This window comes from Nuphar pumila, chromosome 8 (assembly GCF_984573655.1).
Source record: "Nuphar pumila chromosome 8, dmNupPumi1.hap1.1, whole genome shotgun sequence".
NCBI classification, from domain to species: Eukaryota; Viridiplantae; Streptophyta; class Magnoliopsida; order Nymphaeales; family Nymphaeaceae; genus Nuphar; species Nuphar pumila.
The window spans coordinates 119,046,348-119,069,605 of NC_143256.1; the positions used below are offsets into that span (position 1 = coordinate 119,046,348).

Consider the following 23,258-nt stretch of genomic DNA (forward strand, 5'->3'; position numbering starts at 1 on the left):
TATTTAAAGCCCTCCCTCAGTTTTGCATATTTAGTCCAACGTCCTCATGTTCCTGTGATTAAATAAACCTCATTGGCTCCATCACAAATTTTTCCAAATGGGTCGTTACGCATAAATAGATTCCAAGAAATCCATCCACGAAACGCAAGAACATCATCTATTAATAGCTACTCACCAGAGATTCACGCCTGCCAGACACTCCATATTGTTTACTAACGACAGATTATCAAATGAAAACAATAACGCAACTCTTCAACACCAAATCTGAAAGCACCCTTTTCAAAAGCGTTCTAACAGTCACAAATTATAGCACTAGTTAAAAGAACAAACACATGCAATGACTGCTATCATCTAGAACATGAAATAAAGCTAATTCCTTGACAGGCTGAATAGAACACATCCTGAATTTTGGACTGCTTCCAAGGACTAAACAGCACATGAACCAACTCACTTGCGTAACTCGGCTGACCCATGTGCAAAGTGACACCGATCTGCAAATGTGCATGTCCCTTTGCTGTAGTTCTCACACAGCTTAGTCTTGTAGTTGCTGGCAGGACCAGGAGCTGTAGGTCCTGGTCCGCGTGGGCTCTTCACTGCACTAGCATCACTGACGCTAACAATCAGTTCTCGGACCAAGGTGCTTGCATGTTTGATCTGATCAAAACTGCCCTCGAGCTCAATATTCTTTAAGTTGGGATCCGACTCGTGATCCCTGATTGAGAACTTTGCACCTGTGACGCGGCATATCCGCTTAGAGTTAACTCCTCCTTTACCAATGATGGCACCAGCAAGAGATGCATCTACGCTTATCTTTGCAGTGGCGGAGGCTCCAAAGCTGGCTGCTGGAGGGATAGCAGGCTCAAACCTGCCAGCCAATCTGCCACCACCACCACCACCACCACCAATCTGGTGGCCCACTCCAGAGGCTATTGGCTTCCCCAGCTCCCTCTCACCATGAGCAAAATGGCACTGATCACCAAACTTGCATCCCTCTGCAGTGTTATATTTGTTGCACATGCGGGTCTTCACAACAGCAGGAGCTGAAGGTACGTCTGAAACTTGTTTCCTTGCAGCAGGAGCAACACTGTTGTTTACGTTCTGCAACAACTGAGCCACAACGTTTTGGCCTCCTGGTACATAGTGCAGAAAATGGCAGCCATCTCCAAATTGGCACCCAGCAGTGCTGCACCATAAACCACAGTAAGAATCCTAATCCAAGATAACACAATCGCAGTCAACAAGCACAATGGTGGCACCAAAAAGGAAATTCCAAAATATCCATAGAATCCGAGTTCTTCAACAATACAGAATGGAATTGCTCAGCAACATCAGTATCAGCTATGTAAAGAAGTCAGTACATTTACAGAACTGTTTGATAATACCAATAATGCAATCCAGTCAATTAAATCAAGATACAGTTGGAATAATTGAACTTTTAAGTACACTAATCACATTTCAAAATTCAGTGTAACAATAGAATCGGCCCAAAGACAATTCAAAAGGAGCCGATTCTTCAATTTTTAATATTTTTTGACATTTCACAATTCAAAAGGAAGCCGATTCAAGATCAATTCAATTTTTTTCATTTCTTTTAAGAAACCAATTCACCTAGTGAACCGATTTTAACAACATTGATAAAAACAAATACTTATGTTCTGTCCAGCAGGAATATCATTTCAATGGATCATATCATCATCAAAATAAAGCCATGTCCACTATATAGGATCACCTTCGCATGCCACATTTCTTTATTCAATTACACCCAGAGCTACAATGAGGGATGCCCAATACTACATCCACCTCTCACTACCCCGAGGCTTCGCATGCCTAAGCAAGGTTACCTCTTCCACAGATCTGTCCTTAGGTTTGTTAACTACTAACTGTAGAATCTGAGATATTTCCAACAACCCCTTCAAAAGCGTCATGTCGTCTAATATAAAGCATGAGTTATAAACTAAATGCTTGTGTTCCAAGTACAATGTTAAAAGGCCTGGAGAAGAATCAAGATGTTTTTTGTTACACATCTCCCTTTCCTTATAATGGAAGGCATTTTGAACAATCAAAACTGCTGCCCCTCGTACAATTCAATGGTAATATCATTATAAATAAATCAATAAACAGTGGCCGATGTTCTCCATACACAGGCACTGACTCTCCTTGGCCCACTTTATCAGCCAGCACAATTAACCAACCAACATTACTTAAACTATGTCCAAAGAAATGACAAAAACATCTTATATTTAACTTCAGATGTCCAAAAACCTATTTTCATCCTTACAGTACATTCAAACTTTAAATCACAAGACCCTGCTTCCCTTCTAATTCTTTTTTTTAAACCGAGGAACCCTAGCGAAAGCAAGGATCCTGCTTCTGTTCTAATGGGCAGGGCTTATAAAGACGCTTTAGACCAAGGTTGTAAGTAGTGTACTGTTACCCGTATCGGTCCGCCAATAGTAGCACTGTACCACATATCGTATCGTAAAGGTATAGTAAATGTTTAATAAAAAAATTCAAAAATTTCAAAAAATCTTGAAAAAATAGCAAAAAATCTAAAAAAACATAACAAATGAAACAAAGGTGAATTTCATAAAATCACATAAGAAGCATTTATGTCTCTATGAGCTGCATAAGACATCATCAAACATCAACTATCTCATAAGCGCAATGTAAAATATTAAATATCTTGCAATTAAGAACATGCCAAAAGACATACTTTCATACTATATAATCAAAAACATTATGGCAATAGTGGCACTAGATTTTCAATCACTTTACACACATTTCTTGAGTGCCCCATTTCCATGTTGAATCATCTTATGTCATCTTTGTTGGAGCGCCATCTTTGTTGGAGTGTAGAGTCTTATTTCTACCTTGATATAAATCTTTAATTTTCGTGGATCTCCATTGCCATGCCTGATTGTAAAATTGTTTTTTGAGAGTAGCTTTGTAATTTTATTCATAATAAAGATTTTTTACCTTAACCGATTTTTTTGAGTGAAAAAATGGTAGAAATGCATTTTTTTCTTAACTCACTTCATTGTGTGAAAAAACGGTGGAAATGAACTTTTAAACAAGTGGAGAAGTTGGCCCTCAAAATGCATTTAAAACCCAAAATGGAAAAAAAAACGGCATTTTTAAAGTGCACCGAATGTATATCATACAATACAGCACGATACAAGGGTGTATCGTACGATACACCTAGTACAAGTATGATACACACTTGTATCACAATACAAGTGTGTATCATATCGTAAACCCCAAAAGTAACGCTCTTTATCATATTGTATCGTATCATATGGACAACCTTGGTTTAGACCTCTTCTGTAACCAACTATTGCATGCTTTTCTAATCTTTGTATTAAGTCATACTTGGCGAAACTATCACTTTTTTTGTCTGTTTACCTATGTCACACTGACACCCCACTTTGACCTCCGTACCTGTGTCAACAGGCGTTGACACACATATTGACATGAGCCGACACCTGGACACACCATTTTGCCATCCGTACATACAAGTTAATTTATAATTTATAATTATACTTTTAGTTTGTAACATTATATTTTCAGTATATAATATATATTTTAGATATAGCATATATTTAAATTATATTCAGTCTATTTTATATTTATGAAATATTTAATATATATAGCTGTGTTTCGGAAGGCACATTTTTTGGAATTGCCGTGTCTTACCATTGTCCGCACCTTTACCCAGATGACATATACATGTTTACATATACGAAATCAATTTCTGAAACGGATTTCAATAAAATTCAAGTAAAAATTTAAAATCCATCCTAGCATGCCTTGACTAACCCTCTCAAACATGACAAAAAGCAATTCCAGTTTCTCAACAAATAAATAGAACCACCATCTGTGAGGAAAAGAAAACTAAATCAATGAAGTAAATGAAAATATTCAATTGAAAGAGCGAAGGCGAGGAAAATCTTTAGGACAATATATCAAAAGAAGAACAAGGAAGAATGACACGAACTTAAATGTGATAGAAATGGTGGGAAGATAAATGCAAGAGTTTCCACAATGTACTCCAAACAAACCAGACAAAAATTTTCCAAGCATGTGGGACCATGATGACTTTAGCACTTGACATGAAAGGAAAAGGAACTCATAAAAGCAAAGCACGACAACTTAGCAATCCAAGGACATGCTGAAACAGAAAGCCAACGTCAAGCTCTGGGGAAAAAATTCAGCCAAAAGGAAAAATAGAAAGGAATAAAGCCTAATATAAGATGTATAACATGAACTAGTCATATACCAAACAAAAACAGATAAGCTCCACTGGTGCAAAGTTTGGAGACAGTATCACAAATATGAGACAGGTTCACCCATTTTGCTCTTCTTTTCAAAGCTCAGTAAGACCTATGTCATTATTCCACCAAAACATTTTCTCTTTCTAGCCCATAGTCAAGTATATTACATGCATAAAGAAAACTGATACGCATTTAACCTTGAAACCCAGCATATTAATGTCACGTGCAAATTCAACTACTGAGGATACAAAATATCTAGACGTGACCCAACAATTCAATCATTAGCTTGCAACCTCCAGCAAAGGCTCCTGGTTGGAATCACTGCCTATCACACAAGAGACACTTCACATGAAGAATTTGTTACCCAGACAGATCACAAAAGGGTCATAAAGTGCTCATAATGTGTGTTTTTAGTGCACATGATCTTTGGTGAATATAGCTGATTCCAACAGTCGGGAAAGCTCCAGCACAAGATAGCAGGATTCTCTTTTGCTTTGTTGATTGTGCTTCCTCACCTATGGATTTTGCTGGCACTGTGTAAAATTCACAACCTACATGTCCCCAATGACAACACATACTTATTTCCTGATAAAATACTCTTTCAATAGTTCTTTGATACTGTTGCCAGATCAAAATTAGTAAAGGCACCAGAATCTCAGACATTAAAAATTTGAAATTTGTACACAATCAGCAAGTCAGCAACTCATTCTTGGATCCCTTGCTTGAAACATTTGCCAAAGTTGTTCATACATGCATATATACAACCACAAAAGGAATTGTTTTCTTCCACACAGGCAGTCCCTGGACGTTTTTCATGATATGTCAACCTGATATAATCAACATACTGCAGTTCATCTAAAGAAATTTATTGTAAAACATCAAAACAAGGATCACTAAATGTGAAAGAATGATTTCCAAATATTTACCAATGAAGTTTCCAAACTCTATCAATTTCTAGCAATTACAGATAAAATTTGCTGCCATGAAGCGGACTAAACAGTAAACAAGGGAACAATCAGCAAATATGTGGCTACTACATAAGCAATCAACGAAACCATGATGTTCAACATAAAGCTTCTTACTGAAACATATGACCAACTTGAGAACAATAACTTCATAAAACCAACCAAAATATAAGAAAAGTCTACCACTACTAAACAGCCTGCAAGTCAACAGTAAACATATCATCATGTTTAATGACATAATTTTGCTTTACTCAATCATGTTTTTCAAACGAATCACTAAGTCAATATCACTGGCAAATTTTAAGACTTGCATTGAATCTCTTAAACTCTTAATAGCAGTATAAATTATGGATGCAAGCGGTTCCGATTACGGATCAGAAAATACATGGGGGAGTCAGATCGGATCGGATCCAGGACAGCCAAAATTTGCAAAAGTCCCATCATGAATCTGACCCATTTACCACCCTAGTATCAATCATAAATGAATTCTCTATGATTTGACTCCTTATCACCCAAGATATTAGTCATACACCTGAAAGGTAAACCATGAATAAAAGGAATGATTGGATCAGTGTTGTAAGTATCGATACGGTACTATACATATCGTTACTATGAAGGGAAATGATCCAATATGCACGCATATCGCGATACAAGTGGGTATCATATTTGTATCCTATGATGCAGGTGTGTATCGTACCATACCTACATACAATAGAGGCTCGACGCACTTAAAAAGGGTCTGAATCATAATTTTACAATTTTGGGTTTTAAAAACCTCTTGAAGCTGACTCCCTCATTTGGGTAGAGGTCATTAAAGGGGAACCCACGCACTGTAAAAGTCATGAGAGCGAATTGGGGGCAATTCGTGCGCAAGGGAGAGAGTTTTTGTGATTTTCTCAAAAGTGAATTTCCACCTTTTTCACTGAAGGAAGTGGGTTAAGGTAAAAAATCTCTATTTTTGGTTCTTATTGAGTTTTTTGGGGAAAATGTGGAGCTGGTGCTAGGAGAAAAAGGAGGAATAGGAGGAGGGAGTTCTCATAGGCTGGTGGCCAGGTAGTCATATTTCGTTAAAACAAAAAACTATTTCGTTATAATGAAGAGCATAATGAAACATAGTGGAGAAAAGAATGCAGTATTTTTATGACTCCTCAACATTTAGTCGAGTAGGCGAATGTCGTGGTTGTCGACATTCGTACAACTACAACTTAAGGTTATTATGTGTGTAAACTTGTTGTCGAATATTTGTATGTATGCCTACATTATTATTTGGTGGTTAATTGATTATGTTTTTTCTTATATCTTTCGATACAGGGCTCTATCGTACAATTCAGTACGATACAACCTAATCATACAATAAAGGCTCGACGCACTTAAAAAGGGTCTAAACCATAATTTTACATTTTTGGGTTTAAAAACTCTTGAGGTCCAACTTCCTTATTTGTGTAGAAGCCATTAGACGGGAGCCCATGAACTTTAAGAGTCGTGAGAGCGAATTGGGGGCCAATTTGTGTGCACCGAAGAGGGCTTTGCGATTTTCTCAAGAGTGCATTTTCACTCAAGTGGATTTAGGTAAAAAATCTCTATTTTTGCTTCTTATTGAGTTTTTTGGGGAAAATGTATGGTTGTGTTAGAAGAAAGATAAGGAAGAGGAAGGAGTTCTCATAGGCGGGTGGCAGAGTAGTCTTATCTCGTTAAACCAAAAAACTATTTTGTTATAATGAAGAGCATAATAAAACATAGTCGAGGAGGCCAATGTCATAATATTACGACTCCTCAACATTTAGTCGAGTAGGCGAATGTCGTGGTTGTCGACATTTGTAATGCTAAAACTTAAGTTTATTATTTGTGGGTAAACTTGTGGTCGAATATTTGTATGTATGACTATATTTTTATTTGGTGGTTAATTGATTATATTTTATTTTACATATTTCGATGTGGTCTTCACATAGAGATGATGATGTACCACGACCAAAGTAATCAAGGAAGTGTGTTTTGTAGTGGTATCATTAGAGGTGGGCTGCATAAATTTAAGCAACATTAAAGGTTTTCATCAAAAATTATGTCTATATGATTCTCCATCTATTCGTACCATTTCTTGTGTTGATGTTATTGCTAAACTAGAAGCAATTAAAAGAAGAAAAAGGTTGCAAAAATGCAAAGAAAGACTTTCAACCATTGTTCCAGATTCTAAAAATGATGATGATGACCCACTAGACAAAAATGCATGCAAATATAAAGTGGTGGTGCGGCAGTTTAATGCAACAATGAGGATTTTCTGTCCTAATTCTTGGCCTATAAAAAAATAAGATCTTTATAGTTTAAACTTTAGAGATGAAGATTAGCAGATAAGACATTGCTTGCATGTGAGGTTTTTAGTTATCACAAACTTTCAATAGTGACTGATGACATTTTAGTATGACGTGGATGTGAATTTAATATTGTTAAGGTATTTTAGTATGACGTTGATGTGAATTTATTATTGTTAAGGTTTTAATCAAGGCTTTAAAACCCGATGACTCGTCAATTGTGTTTAAACTATGGTTTTAATTGTGTTTAAAACTTTAAATTATGAAGTTGCCTTTTATTTACATTGTCAGTTATCAGTTGCATGGTCTGTTTCATGTGTTATGATTTTTTTAGAATTTTCGCTGTTTTTTTATGATTTTTCTTGAATTTTTTTAAAAAAAATTATGATATTTACGATATGATATGATAAGGTATTACTTTGGGCCCGACAGATACGGGTAATGATATAATACTTACAACCATGGCTTGGATAATTCATTTATATGGATCCTACACGGTTGATACCTAAATGAAAATAATATTGTTAGAAATTTATAATACAATATTTTCATTTCTTCAATACTAAATAAGTACACCTTCAAACCATAATCGACTTTCCTTGATACCTAACATAATGCTTCAAAGGTTCGCTAAAGAAATAGAGGGCTTGGCCATTTCTTCATTAGTAAATTTAGTACACCTTAAAGCCATAATTGATTTTCTTTGACACCTAACCTATTGCAAAAAATATTCTTTGAAGAACTAGAACGGTGGCATCCTTTGAGAATCATTAAAAGGTGTCACTACAAGAAGTTTCACTTCTCCATAAAACAATGTTCTCTAAGAAAGCTAGAGTTGAAATTGAATCAATATGCTAGACAGCAGGCAAGCCATTTCTATATAACTATTATATATGGGAAACGTACAGGATGGCATTTTATTCAGTATAGCAACATGCTGCCATCTGCCCCTTATCGTGCCCATGTTATTATCTTGTTCATAATAAGTTTAGTAACCTAGGCATGGAAAGAAGCACAAGCATGAAAGATTCTAGAAAGGCACTGATTATTTCTCAAAATTTGTCCATTCTGATTATTAGGTCGAAAAGCCCAATCTCATGCTGCTATAGCCTTCCTCTTGGTCATAATAATTTGAATATCAAAGGTAAGAAGCAGATCAATAAACCTCATAAGTACGGGTATTAGAAGCTCGAATTTTCAAACTAAAGCACTTAAGAGACAAGATCATCAATAGTGTGACAGAAAAGAGAAGCCAAGCTGCCAAAAGCCATACAACATACTTGAGCAGCTGAGCACATACAATTTTATCCTTGAAATTAAAATGTCCAGTTGATAATAATCCTTTCATAAATAGGTAAGCTACTTCAATCCAGATTGATCAAGGCTGACATGGTCATACTCTTGTCTTTTCCTACATGAAATGATGACACATCTAAAAGTGTTTGGACCTATCATTGCAAGCTACTCTGATAGGGTTAACTGATAAAGCTATAGCACTTTTATTATACATAAAACATTGACCTTTGCAACTCTATTCATATCCAAATTAGACTTGTCTACTGTACTTTCTTCTCCAGGAAACAAGATTCTCTCCTAAATATGCACAATATCCAATAATTAATCGCCTAGTCTATGCCACTAGCCCAATCCAAATCAGAAAAACAAACAATAGCCTAATCTAAAATTGGACCAATATGATTTCTATAATAAACAAGACCACCACCTAGATTGCATTATACATAGGTTTGCATATGTAATATTACACGGAAGTGCCTAAACAGACAGACCTGATTAACCTCAATAGGCTATGTCCTATGTAGTCAAAAGCACCCCTCAATAGGCTATGTCCTACGTAGCACCTAGTCAGTAGGGAACCTAGGAATCGGCCAGATTCCTAGGTTCCAAAAAAGGACTTGTTTTCCGACGAGGCACCTACCTTACCCTCGCCTAGGCGTGATGGCGAGTAATTTTTTTAATATGAAAAGGCGAGAGGGGGAGCGGAGGATTGTTTTAATATGAAAAGATGAGGGGGAGGTATAAAACCCTTTTTCCCTCTCTTACTCCTTTTTTCTCTCTCCTCTTGCACTGTCTCTTCTTCTCTCTTTATTTTTTGCTGTAATTGTTGTTGTAATTGCGCATGTAGTTGTTGTAATTGTTCTGTTCTTATTTTTCTGCTGTAATTGCTTTAATTTCTCCCTAGTTCAATAATTGTTGTAATTGATCTGTCAATTGTTTCTAATATTTGGGCAGTGTTGGTAATGTTCGACATGTTTTTTTATCTTTTACTTATTGGTGAATGATTTTATGTCGCATACATGTTTGTTACTAACTTTTGCAGTTCATTTGCATATTTTTTATATATATTTTTTAATTAAGGTACCGACTAGTACGCCTAGTCTCCGACTAGTCTTTTTAGGGGTCCACCGACTAAGCATCACCTAGCGCTTTTGACTAGGTAGGCCATGTCAAGTTAGTGTGGGTGTGGGTGCAAAGGGTGTGACATGGCAGTTTCAAAAAACTTGGGTGCAGGTCTGTGGGTGTGGGTGTGGATGTGTGCATATACGTATTTATGTATATACTATAAATAAAATTGGACTTGGCTAGGGCTAAATTAGTCTAGTTTTAGATAGAAATGAACAACGGTGTAGTTGACTGCACCTAACACTGCAGAAGCTGTGAAGTCTTGCAGCAGCATGGATGCGGGTGCAACACAGGGCACGTTAGTCTTTTAGATGCATGTCACATAGGTCTTATAAGAGTCAAATAATGCAAAGAGCTTGCAATTTTCCTAGCCTTGAATAGTTTCATAATTTGTTTGTTACAATATTCTTGTAATACTTTACCTAGAATTCCATTTAGTACAAGTAATGAAATTTAATTGGTGTTTTCTAGGGACCAAAGATGAAACATCATGGATCATGACTAGTAGATTTCTCCTTTTGTTTTCTACAAGCATGTTCATATTTTGATCAGAGCCACTTAACAAGTTTAGTGTCATTTTTAAGTGTTTTCTTTGACTGCTCCATTGTAATCTTCTTGTCTCTTCCATTATTAGTTCAATCTGATATCATCATTGGTGCCATAATGTGAATTGTTGATGTCAACTGCTTATTCTGGCGCCATACCCCAATTTCACTGTAAAGACTGCATGGATAGATGAAGAAGAAGAGGGATCCATTCTAATATAGCAGATTGTATGCTTAGAAGTATCTATTATGTTGCAAATCATATAAACTGTGCACTTGCTGCGCTGGACTTACTAAAGAATAAGCTTTTCAAAGAGGACAGGTAAGTTGTACTTACTCCAAAGCTGAAATAGAAACGGAGAACTCATCACATGGATCAACTTGACCATATCAACAAAAATATTGGGAAAAGCAATAGACATTACATCCATTGTTGAATTATGCACAGTTGCATAATTGATATCCAAGTGTCTCAGGCCAATTCTATGCATCTTGCAAACCAATTAAGTAATAGAAAAACTAAGTTTGTATTTGTACTTGAAAAAATTTACTCTATATGTGATCAATCGACTTCGACGATGTTAGATTCAAATGATGTTATCATGCTCTTCAAAGGGTTCCAAACTTTGCAATATGTAACCTCAAAACCTTCATACCCATCATTCTCAAATTGAGGTTCGGTCTATTGTAGTACGAGTCATTATCCTCAATTTCCTCCAAAACAACTCATAAGATATAAAACAATAATAATTATGATGCCTTCGATGGTAAAGAACATCAAAAAAGGGGAAGGGGTCGAGGGGTGTAAATCCAATTGTGATTGAAAAAGCATGGGAAAGTTGATTTTAAGTTTTAACAGTAACTTGATAGTAAAAAAGTCAAAATTAGAACATTATGTACACCTTGTATTTAGGGGTGTCAATGGGTCGGCTTTGTTCAGACCCAGGTGGAACCAAACACAGACTTGATTTTAGAAGTTGTTATCAGGTCTGGACTCAAGTCCAATTGGACCCACCATTATGGATGCACACAAGCCGAGCTTAGGCTGGCTCTACTGGGCTCAAATAAAAAAAAATAGTCGTTCAATCTCGGCTCGAGCGCGAGCGCAAGCAGAGCTTGAACAGCTTTTGTCCAAACTCGGATGGGATCGAGCCCAACATTTTTTATTAAAAAAATTGAACTGCACTGAAAACAATGCGTTTTGAACTACCCACCTACTCCGTAAAAGGTTAACACCTTACCGGTTTGAGCAAGGCCATTTCATGTGTTAAATTTGCAAACATAAATTGTGCATAAACTATACTTTGTGCATTATATAACCACGCAAAAAGAGCTTAATCAGAATAATTGAGCACAACTGAGCTTGATTGCCTGATCTAGCTCGGCTTGTTTGTGTACCAAGCTTGAGCTTGTGCTCAAGCTCGGCTCATTTATCTACCCAAACGAGTTCGAGCCAAGCTTAAACAAGACGAGCCCGAACTAGCTCAGCTCATTGTGCATCCCTACCCACCATAAAAGAAACCATACCTGGAAACCATAAGGATTACATGAACCAGACCCGGACCTTACCCGGTAAAATAACATTCTTTATGATTTTATCTTTTTTGCATTGAAAATTTGTGGATCTTAGTCAAAACTCGGGTCAGGCCAGAGTTTAGTATGAAATTTCACAAACCATACTCGGCTCCATATATTAATCAAAACTTTCGGGTCCGACCCAGATTTTAATCGGACCTTCTTATCTATCACCAAACCCTGACCCTATAGGGTTTGGTACAGATCGGGTCTGAGTCAAACCCAACCCATTGACACTCGTGCATGTATTCAAATGCAGCATGTCATGTTATAAGGATAAGGGTACAACTCTAAGTGGACACAAAAGGAAATATGACAGAAGGTCACAATCCATAACTCACATTAACCTGAATACCCATTACATGTGCATGCATGCACACATAGCTTTATGTTGTGAAGATCGAGTTTATAAGAAGACCCTTGCTTGCTTAAATATCTTATCCTTCTCCAAGACCATAACAACAAATGTTGTAAGTATCGTACGATACGTATCGTAACTATGGCCTAACTCAATACGATACACACTTGTATTGTGATAAAAGTGTGCATCATATCATTATGGGTTGCATCGTACGATACAGTCATGCATGGTATTTTATCGTGAGGTGGGTATATATATAGAGTAATGTGTTCCTTAGGAACCCCTTTTTGTTAGGTCTCGTTAGGCCCTTTCAAAAATTGTAGCTTTAAATATTTTTTCTCACGTCTAACACGGTAGATGTGATCTATAGGTTTTGTTTAGTGGGAACCAGCTTTTGGATCACCGGAATCTGACCTCTATACAGGTTTTTCCGGTGATCCAAAATCAATGGCTATGAAGGTACCAGTTTTTTTCCAGCTCATAAGAACGTTTTTTTGGTCAAAAAAACATGATCCAAGAATCGATACCCACTAAATTGACCATGCTAAACACATCTAACGGTTCAGATCTATGATAAAACACTTAAAACCTATAGGGAAGAACAGGGCAGAAAGCAATATGGGGCCTAATATGTTCAATATATATATATATATATATATATATATATATATATATATATATAAACAATTAACACTTAATACTAAAGAAATAAAAACAATTATCATATCATCAATTTATCATGCATAAATTCATCTGCAGAACCGAAATCAAGCCTGCTGGGTTTGGGTTAGTGTTGTAAGTATTATACTTTATTGTACGATACCATACGTTACTTTTGGTTTTTGTGATAGACACTCGTATCAGGATACGAGTATATATTGTACCTATATCGGGTGTATCATATGATACATCTCTGTATTGTGCCGTATCGTATGATACAGTACGTTATAGATGTATATCATACAATACATGGTGTATCGTATGCACTTTAAAGAGGCCAAAAGTTATTTTTTTAATTTTGGGTTTTAAATAACTTTTGATGACGGACTTTTCCATTTGTCTGGAAGCCATTAAAAGTGGATCTCCACCTATGTCACATGGGTGCGGGTGCGGGTGCGGGTGCGGCTCAATTTTAAAAAATTTGGACACGGGGACATGGGTATATGTATATATATATATTTAAAAAAAAATATGTATCTAAGACCAAGACTGTACTGAGCACAGTCTGGTAAAGACTGTACTGAGCACAGTCTTGGTAAAGACTGTGCTCTGCACAGTCTTGGTAAAGACAGTCTGGTAAAGACACAGTCTTGGTAAAGACTGTGCAGAGCACAGTCTGGTGAAGACTGTGCAGAGCACAGTTTGGGTTCTAAAAGTATACAACAACAAACAAACAACAACAACTACGCCTTCATCCCAAAACAATTGGGGTCAGCGATATGAACCAAAAAAGAAATTCATTTTGGGTCTTCCACATGAATCCTTTTCCTCCAATCATTTCTATCCAACGCCATGTCCTCGGTGAGGTTCAAAGCATTCATATCCTTTCCTATAATCTCCATCCAAGTCTTCCTAGGCCTACCCCGACCTCTTTTAACTAATATATTTTCCCATTTCTCCAACCTTCTAACTGGAGCATCATTAGGCCTTCGCCGAATATGTCCAAACCACCGTAAACGATTCTCTCGCATCTTATTTTCAATGGGTGCAACACCTACCTTCTTACGTATCTCTTCGTTCCGAATCTTATCTTTTATTGTATTTCCACACATCCATCTAAGCATCCGCATCTCAGCTACACTCATTTTTTGAATATGATGTCTCTTGGCAGCCCAACATTCCGTACCATATAGTAAAGCGGGTCTAATAGTCGTCCTATAAAACTTTCCCTTCAACCGCAATGGCATTCTACGATCGCACAGCACTCCAGTAGCACTTTTCCATTTCATCCACCCAACCTTTATCCTATGATTTACATCTCCATCAATTTCTCCATACTTTTGAATGATGGATCCCAAATATTTGAAATAATCATTCACCGGTATATCTTGCTCACCAAGCTTCACTACACTCCCATCACTACTTCGTTGCTTACTAAACCGACATTCCATATATTCAGTCTTACTCTTACTCAACTTAAAACCTCTAGCTTCCAATGTCTGTCTCCATAATTCTAACTTAGCATTAACCCCAGCTCTAGACTCATCAATCAAAACAATATCATCAGCAAACAACATACACCACGGTACATTATCTTGAATTGATCTCGTAAGCTCATCCATCACTATCGCAAATAGGAAAGGGCTTAAAGCAGATCCTTGATGTAACCCAACCGTTATCGGAAAATTGGTTGTCACCCCTCCACAAGTGCGGACATTGGTTACTACTCCTTCATACATATCTTTAATTATACTAATGTACTTGAGAGAAACACCTTTCTTCATCATTGTCCACCAGAGAACGTCCCTAGGTACTCTATCGTATGCCTTCTCTAAATCAATAAAAACCATATGCAAATCTTTGTTCCTCTCTCTATATCTTTCAATAAGTTGTCTAAGAAGATGTATAGCTTCCATAGTTGATCTTCCAGGCATAAAACCAAATTGATTTTCCGATATCATGACAACCTTCCTCAACCTAGACTCAATCACCCTCTCCCAAAGTTTCATAGTATGACTCATGAGTTTTATACCACGATAGTTTGTGCAATCTTGTATATCACCCTTATTCTTATATAAAGGCACCAAAGTACTCTTCCTCCACTCATTAGGCATCTTATTTGTTCGCCAAATCAAGTTAAAAAGATTTGTCAACCATTCTAAACCTTTCTCTCCCAAGCATTTCCAAGCCTCGATAGGTATACCATCTGGGCCAACTGCCCTTCTTGATTTCATTTTCTTCAAAGCCTCTGCAATTTCTTTCTTTTGAATCTTGCGCATGAAGTCACGATTTATCTCATGAAAAGGAATGGAGAAGTCTCCAAGATCTTGAGCATGACTATCATTAAATAGCTTATCAAAATAATCTTTCCATCTCTCCTTAATCTCCTCATCTTTGACTAAAACCCTTTGCGTTTCATCTTTGATACATCTAACCATACCCAAATCCTTCGATTTCCTATCTCTCATCTTTGCAAGCCTATAAATATCCTTCTCGCCTTCTTTGGTATCCAACTTGTCATAAACCTCCTTATATACCTTAGCCCTCGCGTTTCGAACAACTTTTTTAGCTTCCTTCTTTGCTATCATATACTTCTCCAAATTCTCATTATCACGACTCTTACTTAGATTTCTATAACACTCTCTTTTAACCTTAATAGCTAATTTGACATCCTCGTTCCACCATGATGTATCCTTACCTAGTGGTGCACCGCCTTTAGACTCACCCAATACCTCCTTAGCTACTTTTCTCATACCACCCGCTATCTTATTCCACATTGATTCTGAATCCTCCTCGAGACACCAATCAACTTCCTTAACTACCTGCTCTACAAACATTCCTTGTTTAGCTCATTTCAGTGCCCACCACTTAATTCTAGGATCTATCCTATGTCTATCCATTTTGCGGCATTGTCTAATTCTAAGATCTAAAATTAAGACTCTATGTTGTGTAGCTACACTTTCTCCCGGTATAACCTTACAATCGATGCAACAACCCCTATCTCTCTTTCTAAGTAGGAAAAAATCTATCTGACTCGTATTAACCCCACTTTTAAATGTTACTAGGTGAGACTCCCTCTTCCTAAACCAAGTGTTTGCTAAGATCATATCATAGGACAAACAAAAATCTAAAATCCTTTCTCCACTTTCATTTCTTTCTCCTATACCATAGCCTCCATGGATATTCTCAAATCCATCCCTACTAATGCCTACATGTCCATTAAGGTCACCGCCGATGAAAAGCTTTTCTCCATAAGATGTCTCTTGTACTACTCCATCTAAATCTTCCCAAAATTGATGCTTAATGGAATCATCTAAACCTACTTGAGGTGCATAAACACTAATAATATTAATAATATCCGTACCTAATACTAATTTAATAAGTAAAATTCTATCACCCTTCCTACGGACCTCAACTACATTATCTATAAACTGACGACTCATAACAATCCCTACTCCATTCCTATTCCTATTTATTCCTGTATACCAAATCTTATATCCCCAAGGTTCTATCACTTTAGCTTTCTCACCTACCCATTTGGTCTCTTGAAGACATAAAATATCAATCTTTCTCCTACACATAACATCTACTAACTCTACCAACTTACCAGTTAAAGACCCTATGTTCCAAGTGGCTAACCTAATTTTATGGTCTTGGACTAACTTCTTTACCCCCACCCGTCCAACAAAGTGAGGGAACCCTTGCCTATTTGACACCACACCCGGGCGCCGGTGTGACGCGTCGCTTCTGGGCGACGACCTAGCAACCCTTGCACATTTATCACTGCCTCCGGGCCTAGAGAGTACAGCGCGTCGCTCAGTAGGGAACGCCCCAACGAAATTCTCATATTGGTTCATTTTCATAGGATATGACAAAGTTTTTATGCTGGCTGTCACAGGCCTACCGCAACCCTCCTCCTTTATCCGGGCTTGGGACCGGCAGTGTATAACATATTGGTTCATTTGGGTTCTAAAAGTATATATATTTTTTAAAAAAATATATAAAAGATAAAATTTTTTAGTTTGTATACATTTTTGTCCTAAAAATGGACAAAAATAGACTCGGTCAAAGTTGACTGAGTCCAAAAAGTGGACAGACTCGGCATCGACTCGTTGACCGAGTCCGACTCGGCGTTGACCGAGTCCGAAGCCGCACCCGTGTCGGGGCGTGTCGACTCGGGTGCGGCGCCTCCTTAGCCGAGTCCGTGTGACATAGATCTCCACCATGTTTTCACCCAACAAAATGGGTTAAGGTAAAAAAAAGTGCATTTCCACCATTTTTTCACTCAAGAAAATGGGCTAAGGTAAAAATTCTTTATTATGAGTAAAATTACAAAGTTACTCTCCAAAAAAATTTTGCCTCGTGATAATTAAATATTTATATCAAGGTAGAAATCAGACTCCACACTCCTCCAACAAAGATGACATATGATGATCCGGCATGACAATGGGGCACTCAAGTAATGAGTGAAAAAAATTTGAAAATCGAGTGCAACTATTTTCATAATATTTTTTGTTTATGTAATGTATGAAAGTATTGAGTCTTGTAGGATGTTCTTAATTGCAAGATATTTAATGTTTTGCATTGTTCTTGTGAGATAGTTGATGATGTATTATGCAGCTCATAGAGACAAATGCCTCATATGTGATTTTATGGTTGTATTTTGTTTAATTCATCATTGTTTCATGTAATATAATTTTTTTAGAATTTTTGATAAATTTTCTGATTTATCTTGTTTTTTATTTTTGAAAAAAAAATATTAAAAAATTAAAATGTTTTACGATATGATATGATACGGTCTTAATTTGGGCTCGACCGATACGGGTAATGATACGATACTTACAACCTTGGTTCGGGTAAGCAAGCCTGGGTTTGGTTTTGCTGAACCCAAAAAAACTAGGTTCGGTTTAGTTGAACCTAGGCCTGGGTTCACCAGTGTCAAACCCAATCAGCCTGTGATTGATTCTACTAAACCCATGCATGAGTTCAACAGAGCCAAACCCAAAAGGCCTGGGTTCAGTTATGCTGAACCTAGTTGAACTCATGCCTGGGTTCAAGAAAGTCGAACCTAGCAGGTCTGGAACCCAAGCTTCGGTTCAACAAATCCAAACCTAGCAGGTCTGGAACCCAAGCTTGGGTTCAACAGAGTCGAACCCAACAGGCCTGGGTCCAATTCTGTTGAACCCAGGCTTGGGCTCACCAAAGCTGAACCCAGCAATCCTGGGTTCAGTCCTTTCGCCAACGAGGTAAGGAAGAAGAGGAGGAGAAGGAAGAAGAGAGAAGGACGTAGAAGAAAGATAAGAGGAGAAGGAGGAAGAAGACGAATAGAGAGAGATGTAATTATACCATTGTCATCGTCGTTGCAATCGCCAATGTCATCGTTGTTGTCGTCCTCACCACAGTCGAAAGAGGAGTAGTTTTTTTTTGTGTGTGTGTGGGGGGGGGGGGGGGAGGAAGAGGTACAGTTGGTTGAGGGAAGGGGAGGAGGAGGATGGAGAGAGGGGAAGGAGGAACAGTCAGGGGAGGGTGAGGAAGGGGGTGGAGGCACAATTGTGCCCTAACCCTTCCTTTTTTGTACACATTTGGACCAAAATAGACTCATCAAAATTGACCGAGTCCATTTTGGACAAATATAACCCTAGGTTTGGGTTGACTGCACTCAGGGTTATTTGACAACACTCGATGCAACAAAACTTGAATTTTGTCACATCAACACCTGTGTCGTGTCGCATCGATGTGGGTAAGTCATCCTCCTAGGCGAGTTCCTGTGACTTAGTGTGGCATGTTCTTAATTGCAAGATATGTAATATTTTGCATTGTTCTTGCGAGATATGCATGCAATATTATATATAGTTGATGTTTGATGATGTCTTATGCAGCTCATAGAGACATAAATGCTTCATAACATCATTGTTTCATGTGTTATGATTTTTTTAGAATTTTTGTTTATTTTTTCTGATTTATCCTGATTTTTTGTAATTTTTGAAAAGTATGATCTTTTTGAAAAGCTACGATATGTATCTAACTTTGGGCCCAACTGATACAGGTAACGATACGCTACTTACAACCTTGATAAAAGCTACCAAATACTTTGATTGAGCATCTCTATGTTGTACGACATCCCAAAATCAATAGGAAATTGTTTTTGTTAGTTACACATTTGATAACACCATAAATTATGATTTATTAAAAACCATAAATACGAAATATCATTGAAAAACTTGTCATTAGGAGGAAAAAAAACTGAAATCAATTTTGCTTACACATAAGATACCTCAGTCTGATCATCAAATCAGGAAATATTTCCCAACATTTTGTATGTGCCCAAAAAACTACTCATCATTCATTGATTCAAACTTTGTGTGCACTTGTGCTTACATGCACGACCTTACCTACCTGTGTGTGTAGGAGTACCTATCTGTTTTGACATTTCTGGAGACAGTGAGAATGGAAATTTGTGAGCTTGGTACCATCGCCAAGGGTGATGCATCTACCAAGATCCAACCTTGCCATGGCAGAGAAGTGGTAGGATGTTTTTCTATATAGACACCCTTGATATGGATACTTAGCAGGTATTAGTTCAAGCTTAAACAATGAAACTCTATCTGTTTGACTAGCAAATTCCAATGTCAGATAAGCTTGAAACCGGTCACAGGTTATCAGTCATGGTGGCTAGAACCATCTATTAGATCACAGCCAATTCGAAACTGCATAGTACTGGAAAAAACTAGTGTATTACATTTGTATGATTGTATCGCACACTTGTGTACAAGAACATTTTCCACCACACACACATATACATATGTCTGTGTGTGTATGATCCATAAAGACCTGTATAAATCAACACCCTTGTGCACATATACATGAACACATAGACATACACACCATGCCCACAAATATCGAACTAATAATATCCACAGATTTCTCTTAAGAAACTTTAGAAGCATGTGATCTTCCCCAAGAAAACCATGATGATTGTAACATTTACGCTTTGAAATATTTCTAAAATAAACATTCAAGGAGAAGAAATTGTGCTCATATTGCTAATACATACGAGATAATATACTGCATTGGAAGATTTTATTTCTCAAAAATACATTGATAAACATTATAAATTCTATAAAAAACCTCTCCCTCTCTCATGCTAATACAAGATGAGAAGCAATAGTCAGGCAAAGTATGCTTCGAGGACACCTAACTTTGTTTGCAGTATGGTTATTGTTAACTATACATTATGAAATTTAGGTCATACAAATCAATATATTTGACATACATATATGCATGCATGCAAGCATGTATGATACTTGCTACCCACAATATATGATGTTTAAGCAGTCTTCTAAATGCAGCATCCACTTTTTTTTAAATATGTGCAACAAGGTTGAACCACATGCTCGTGCACATGCAAGAACAGACAAGAGCACATATGAGCTGATTGTACGGATAGATATTAATCAGTAGATGTGAAGATATGTACAACATAAAACTAAGAAAAGTGAAAGTAACCTCTCCCAGAAAATGACATTTACATTGGTGCAACCACTTATAAGCAAAAACTATTATGGTTAAAATGCTATGGTCTAGCAACCAATGAATTTTATGCTACAGATCCGTGAAGGTGATAAGCAGAAGCTGACTTTAAACATTGTCAACTAAGCCAAATTGAACAGCATATGGCAATGGAAATCTTGCAACTCCAACAATATCCTGTTTTTCAGTTATGGATTGCTGAGGTGGTTATCCAATTCCAAACATATTCTGAGAAACCAACCATGTTCTCTGTTCAAATATCTTTCTTAACCCAATTAGATCAACAAGCAGCAAAAAACCTGTATCACAACTTATATTTCCAATTCATTAGCTCTAAGAACAGTTTATTTATCCATACTACTTGTAAAATCAAATTCGCTAGTATTTAAATATTTAAAAAAATGACAAAAAGTTGCAATTAGCATAGTTGTCTTGGATCAGTTTAGATTATAACCTGAAAAACTTGGTGCATGGCTTTGATTTGGTTCCTATACCAGTTGGAAAGGACTCCATTTCTGTTGCACGACATTAGTTAAGTTCTTTCAGTTAAATGCCCTCAAATTTCTTGATCTTGATAGTGCAACAAAAGACTCAAAAATTATGCATTAAGTCATTAGTAAATAAAACATTATCAATGTTCACAACCTCTTTTAAATAATTACTCAGAATTATTAAAGTTCAAAAGGAATAGAACCTAATATACACCGTAGGCATCATTTCCGATTAAAGAGCATGATTGCATTAGGCAAAATTAAGAAGGGCATTCATTCATTAGCATTAAGAATATTCATTCCGAAATTTAATGACCATTTGAATGCACATACGAAAGACCTTGAAAATCCTATGTGCAATGGAAAATATCATGCCTCACCAAAACTTCATAAACATAATAAGAGATATCCACTGAGAAATCCATCTTGATTAATATGATCAAAATGTGCTTTTAGGTTACCAAGTGACACATGTATCCCCTTAGACTGGCAGAATAGAAGCATATGGAAGCAAATCTCAACCTATTATCTTAGACTACCACAATAGAAGCATACGGAAGAAGATCCCAACCCGAAGAAGTGCTGAAACTAACAGAACCGAAAAACAAGCACCGAAACGCCGAAAGGAGAAGATAATGCAAACTAGGATGACAAAACGCCTAAATATGTGCACGACCCAAGCGACACAGCTCAAGCATGTAACAACGTCATTCCGTTTGACAAGAACCACTCTAACCCATAACTAATGTTACCTTGAAATAGCTAAAGAAAAAAGAAGAGAAAACATCTAAGGAGGCAAAAACAAAAAGAAAATAAAAAAGCATACAGCATACAAGTATCTAAGTCAAAAAAACCAAACGGAGCGGGAGGGGTACAAGGCAAAAGCAAAACCCTAACGGCATTATATCACAAAAGCAGAGCAGCAACCCAAACAGAAAAAGAAAAGAAAATCAACGAATCGAAGAAATAAACGCTTCATTTCGTTGAAAATAGATGGTGGCCGCGCGATAACGAAGACAAGAGAAGAAAGGGAAGAGGGAAAGGGGGGGGGGGGGGGGAGGACTTACCAGGGAGGGAGGGTTTGAATTTCTTGAAAACGCCGTTAGCGCTGACGGCGGGGGGCTGCCTCGCCTTCTTCCGAGTGGCTCCGACCGATTCTGCAGCCATAGACCCCCCTCCCAAGATACAAAACCCTAAAAGGAAAGAGAAGAAACCCACAAAAATGCAAAAAACCCTAGATAAACCCTAACCGGGAGAGGGAGAGAAGTTCGGGCCGAGAAAAGAGTAAGTCAAGGCTCGAGGGAAAAAGGAAATACTAAAGGCACAACGAGGGGACTCGTCATGCGTAATCAATTCGATTCTATCCTGGTTTTCAAGTCCGGCCGGTCCGACATTAAAACGGATCGGTATTTCGACACACATTTTCGGATCCGGATAGTGTACATACATATATCAGAATCTGGGTCGGATCTGGAAAAAAAATATACTCGGGTCTATTTGGACCAGGTCAGAATTAGATAAGTTGGCTCTGGGTCGTAATCACCGGATGCAGTATCTTAGGTTTATATTTCTTGGTGAATCTCGAATTCAAATGTGACATCATAGAAAACACAAAATTCGGATCTAGTATCGAATAAAGCCTGACCCATTTGCATCACTATCAGACGGTATCATTATGAAAACGGCTGGTGGTATCGATATGCATCAAGAAGACGGGATCCAAAACATCAAAATTTGCGGCATGTTTGAAAGTGAGAAAAAAATGTCAAACTGTCCTGCTTAAGTAAATTTTTACCAATTTTGAAACTAAAATATAGCATTTTAACCATATATTACTCTCATTTTTTTCTCATAAAGATTGGGAAATAGCCCCAGAACAGGTGCAAAATCTAGTTTTTGGGTATGGTATCGGGTCCAGACTCAGGTCTAATCGGACCCACCATAAGAGAAACCATACCCAGGCCCGATAAGAACTACATGAATGAGACCCGAGCCATACCTGATAAAATAATATTTTTTATCATTTTTACAATGAAAATTTGAGGGTCTTAATCGGAACTCGGGTCGGGCCCGAGTTTGGTATAAAATTTCACAAACTATGCCTGACTCTATGTATTAATCAGACGGTTGAGT

At 37.3% G+C, this 23,258-nt stretch overlaps 1 protein-coding gene across 1 annotated transcript; it reads right to left on the reverse strand.

Moving 5' to 3' along the window:
* Positions 1-251: 251 nt before the first annotated feature.
* Positions 252-22,404, reverse strand: LOC149830402 (zinc finger CCCH domain-containing protein 31-like). The gene is made up of 3 exons (XM_090016496.1): positions 22,193-22,404; positions 21,089-21,149; positions 252-1,183 (listed from the first exon to the last, which is right to left on the reverse strand). The coding sequence occupies exons 1-3, from the start codon at positions 22,290-22,292 to the stop codon at positions 448-450; spliced, it is 897 nt and encodes a 298-aa protein (XP_089872622.1). The 5' UTR covers positions 22,293-22,404; the 3' UTR covers positions 252-447.
* Positions 22,405-23,258: the final 854 nt, after the last annotated feature.

Coding starts and splice junctions, on each gene's coding strand:
- LOC149830402 (XM_090016496.1), bottom strand. CDS start 22,292: ATGGCTGCAGAATCGGTCGGAGCCACTCGGAAGAAGGCGAGGCAGCCC. Junction 21,150..22,192: donor ATTCAAACCCTCCCTCCCTG/GTAAGTCCTCCC, acceptor GTCGTGCAACAG/AAATGGAGTCCTTTCCAACT. Junction 1,184..21,088: donor CCATGCACCAAGTTTTTCAG/GTTATAATCTAA, acceptor TTTATGGTGCAG/CACTGCTGGGTGCCAATTTG.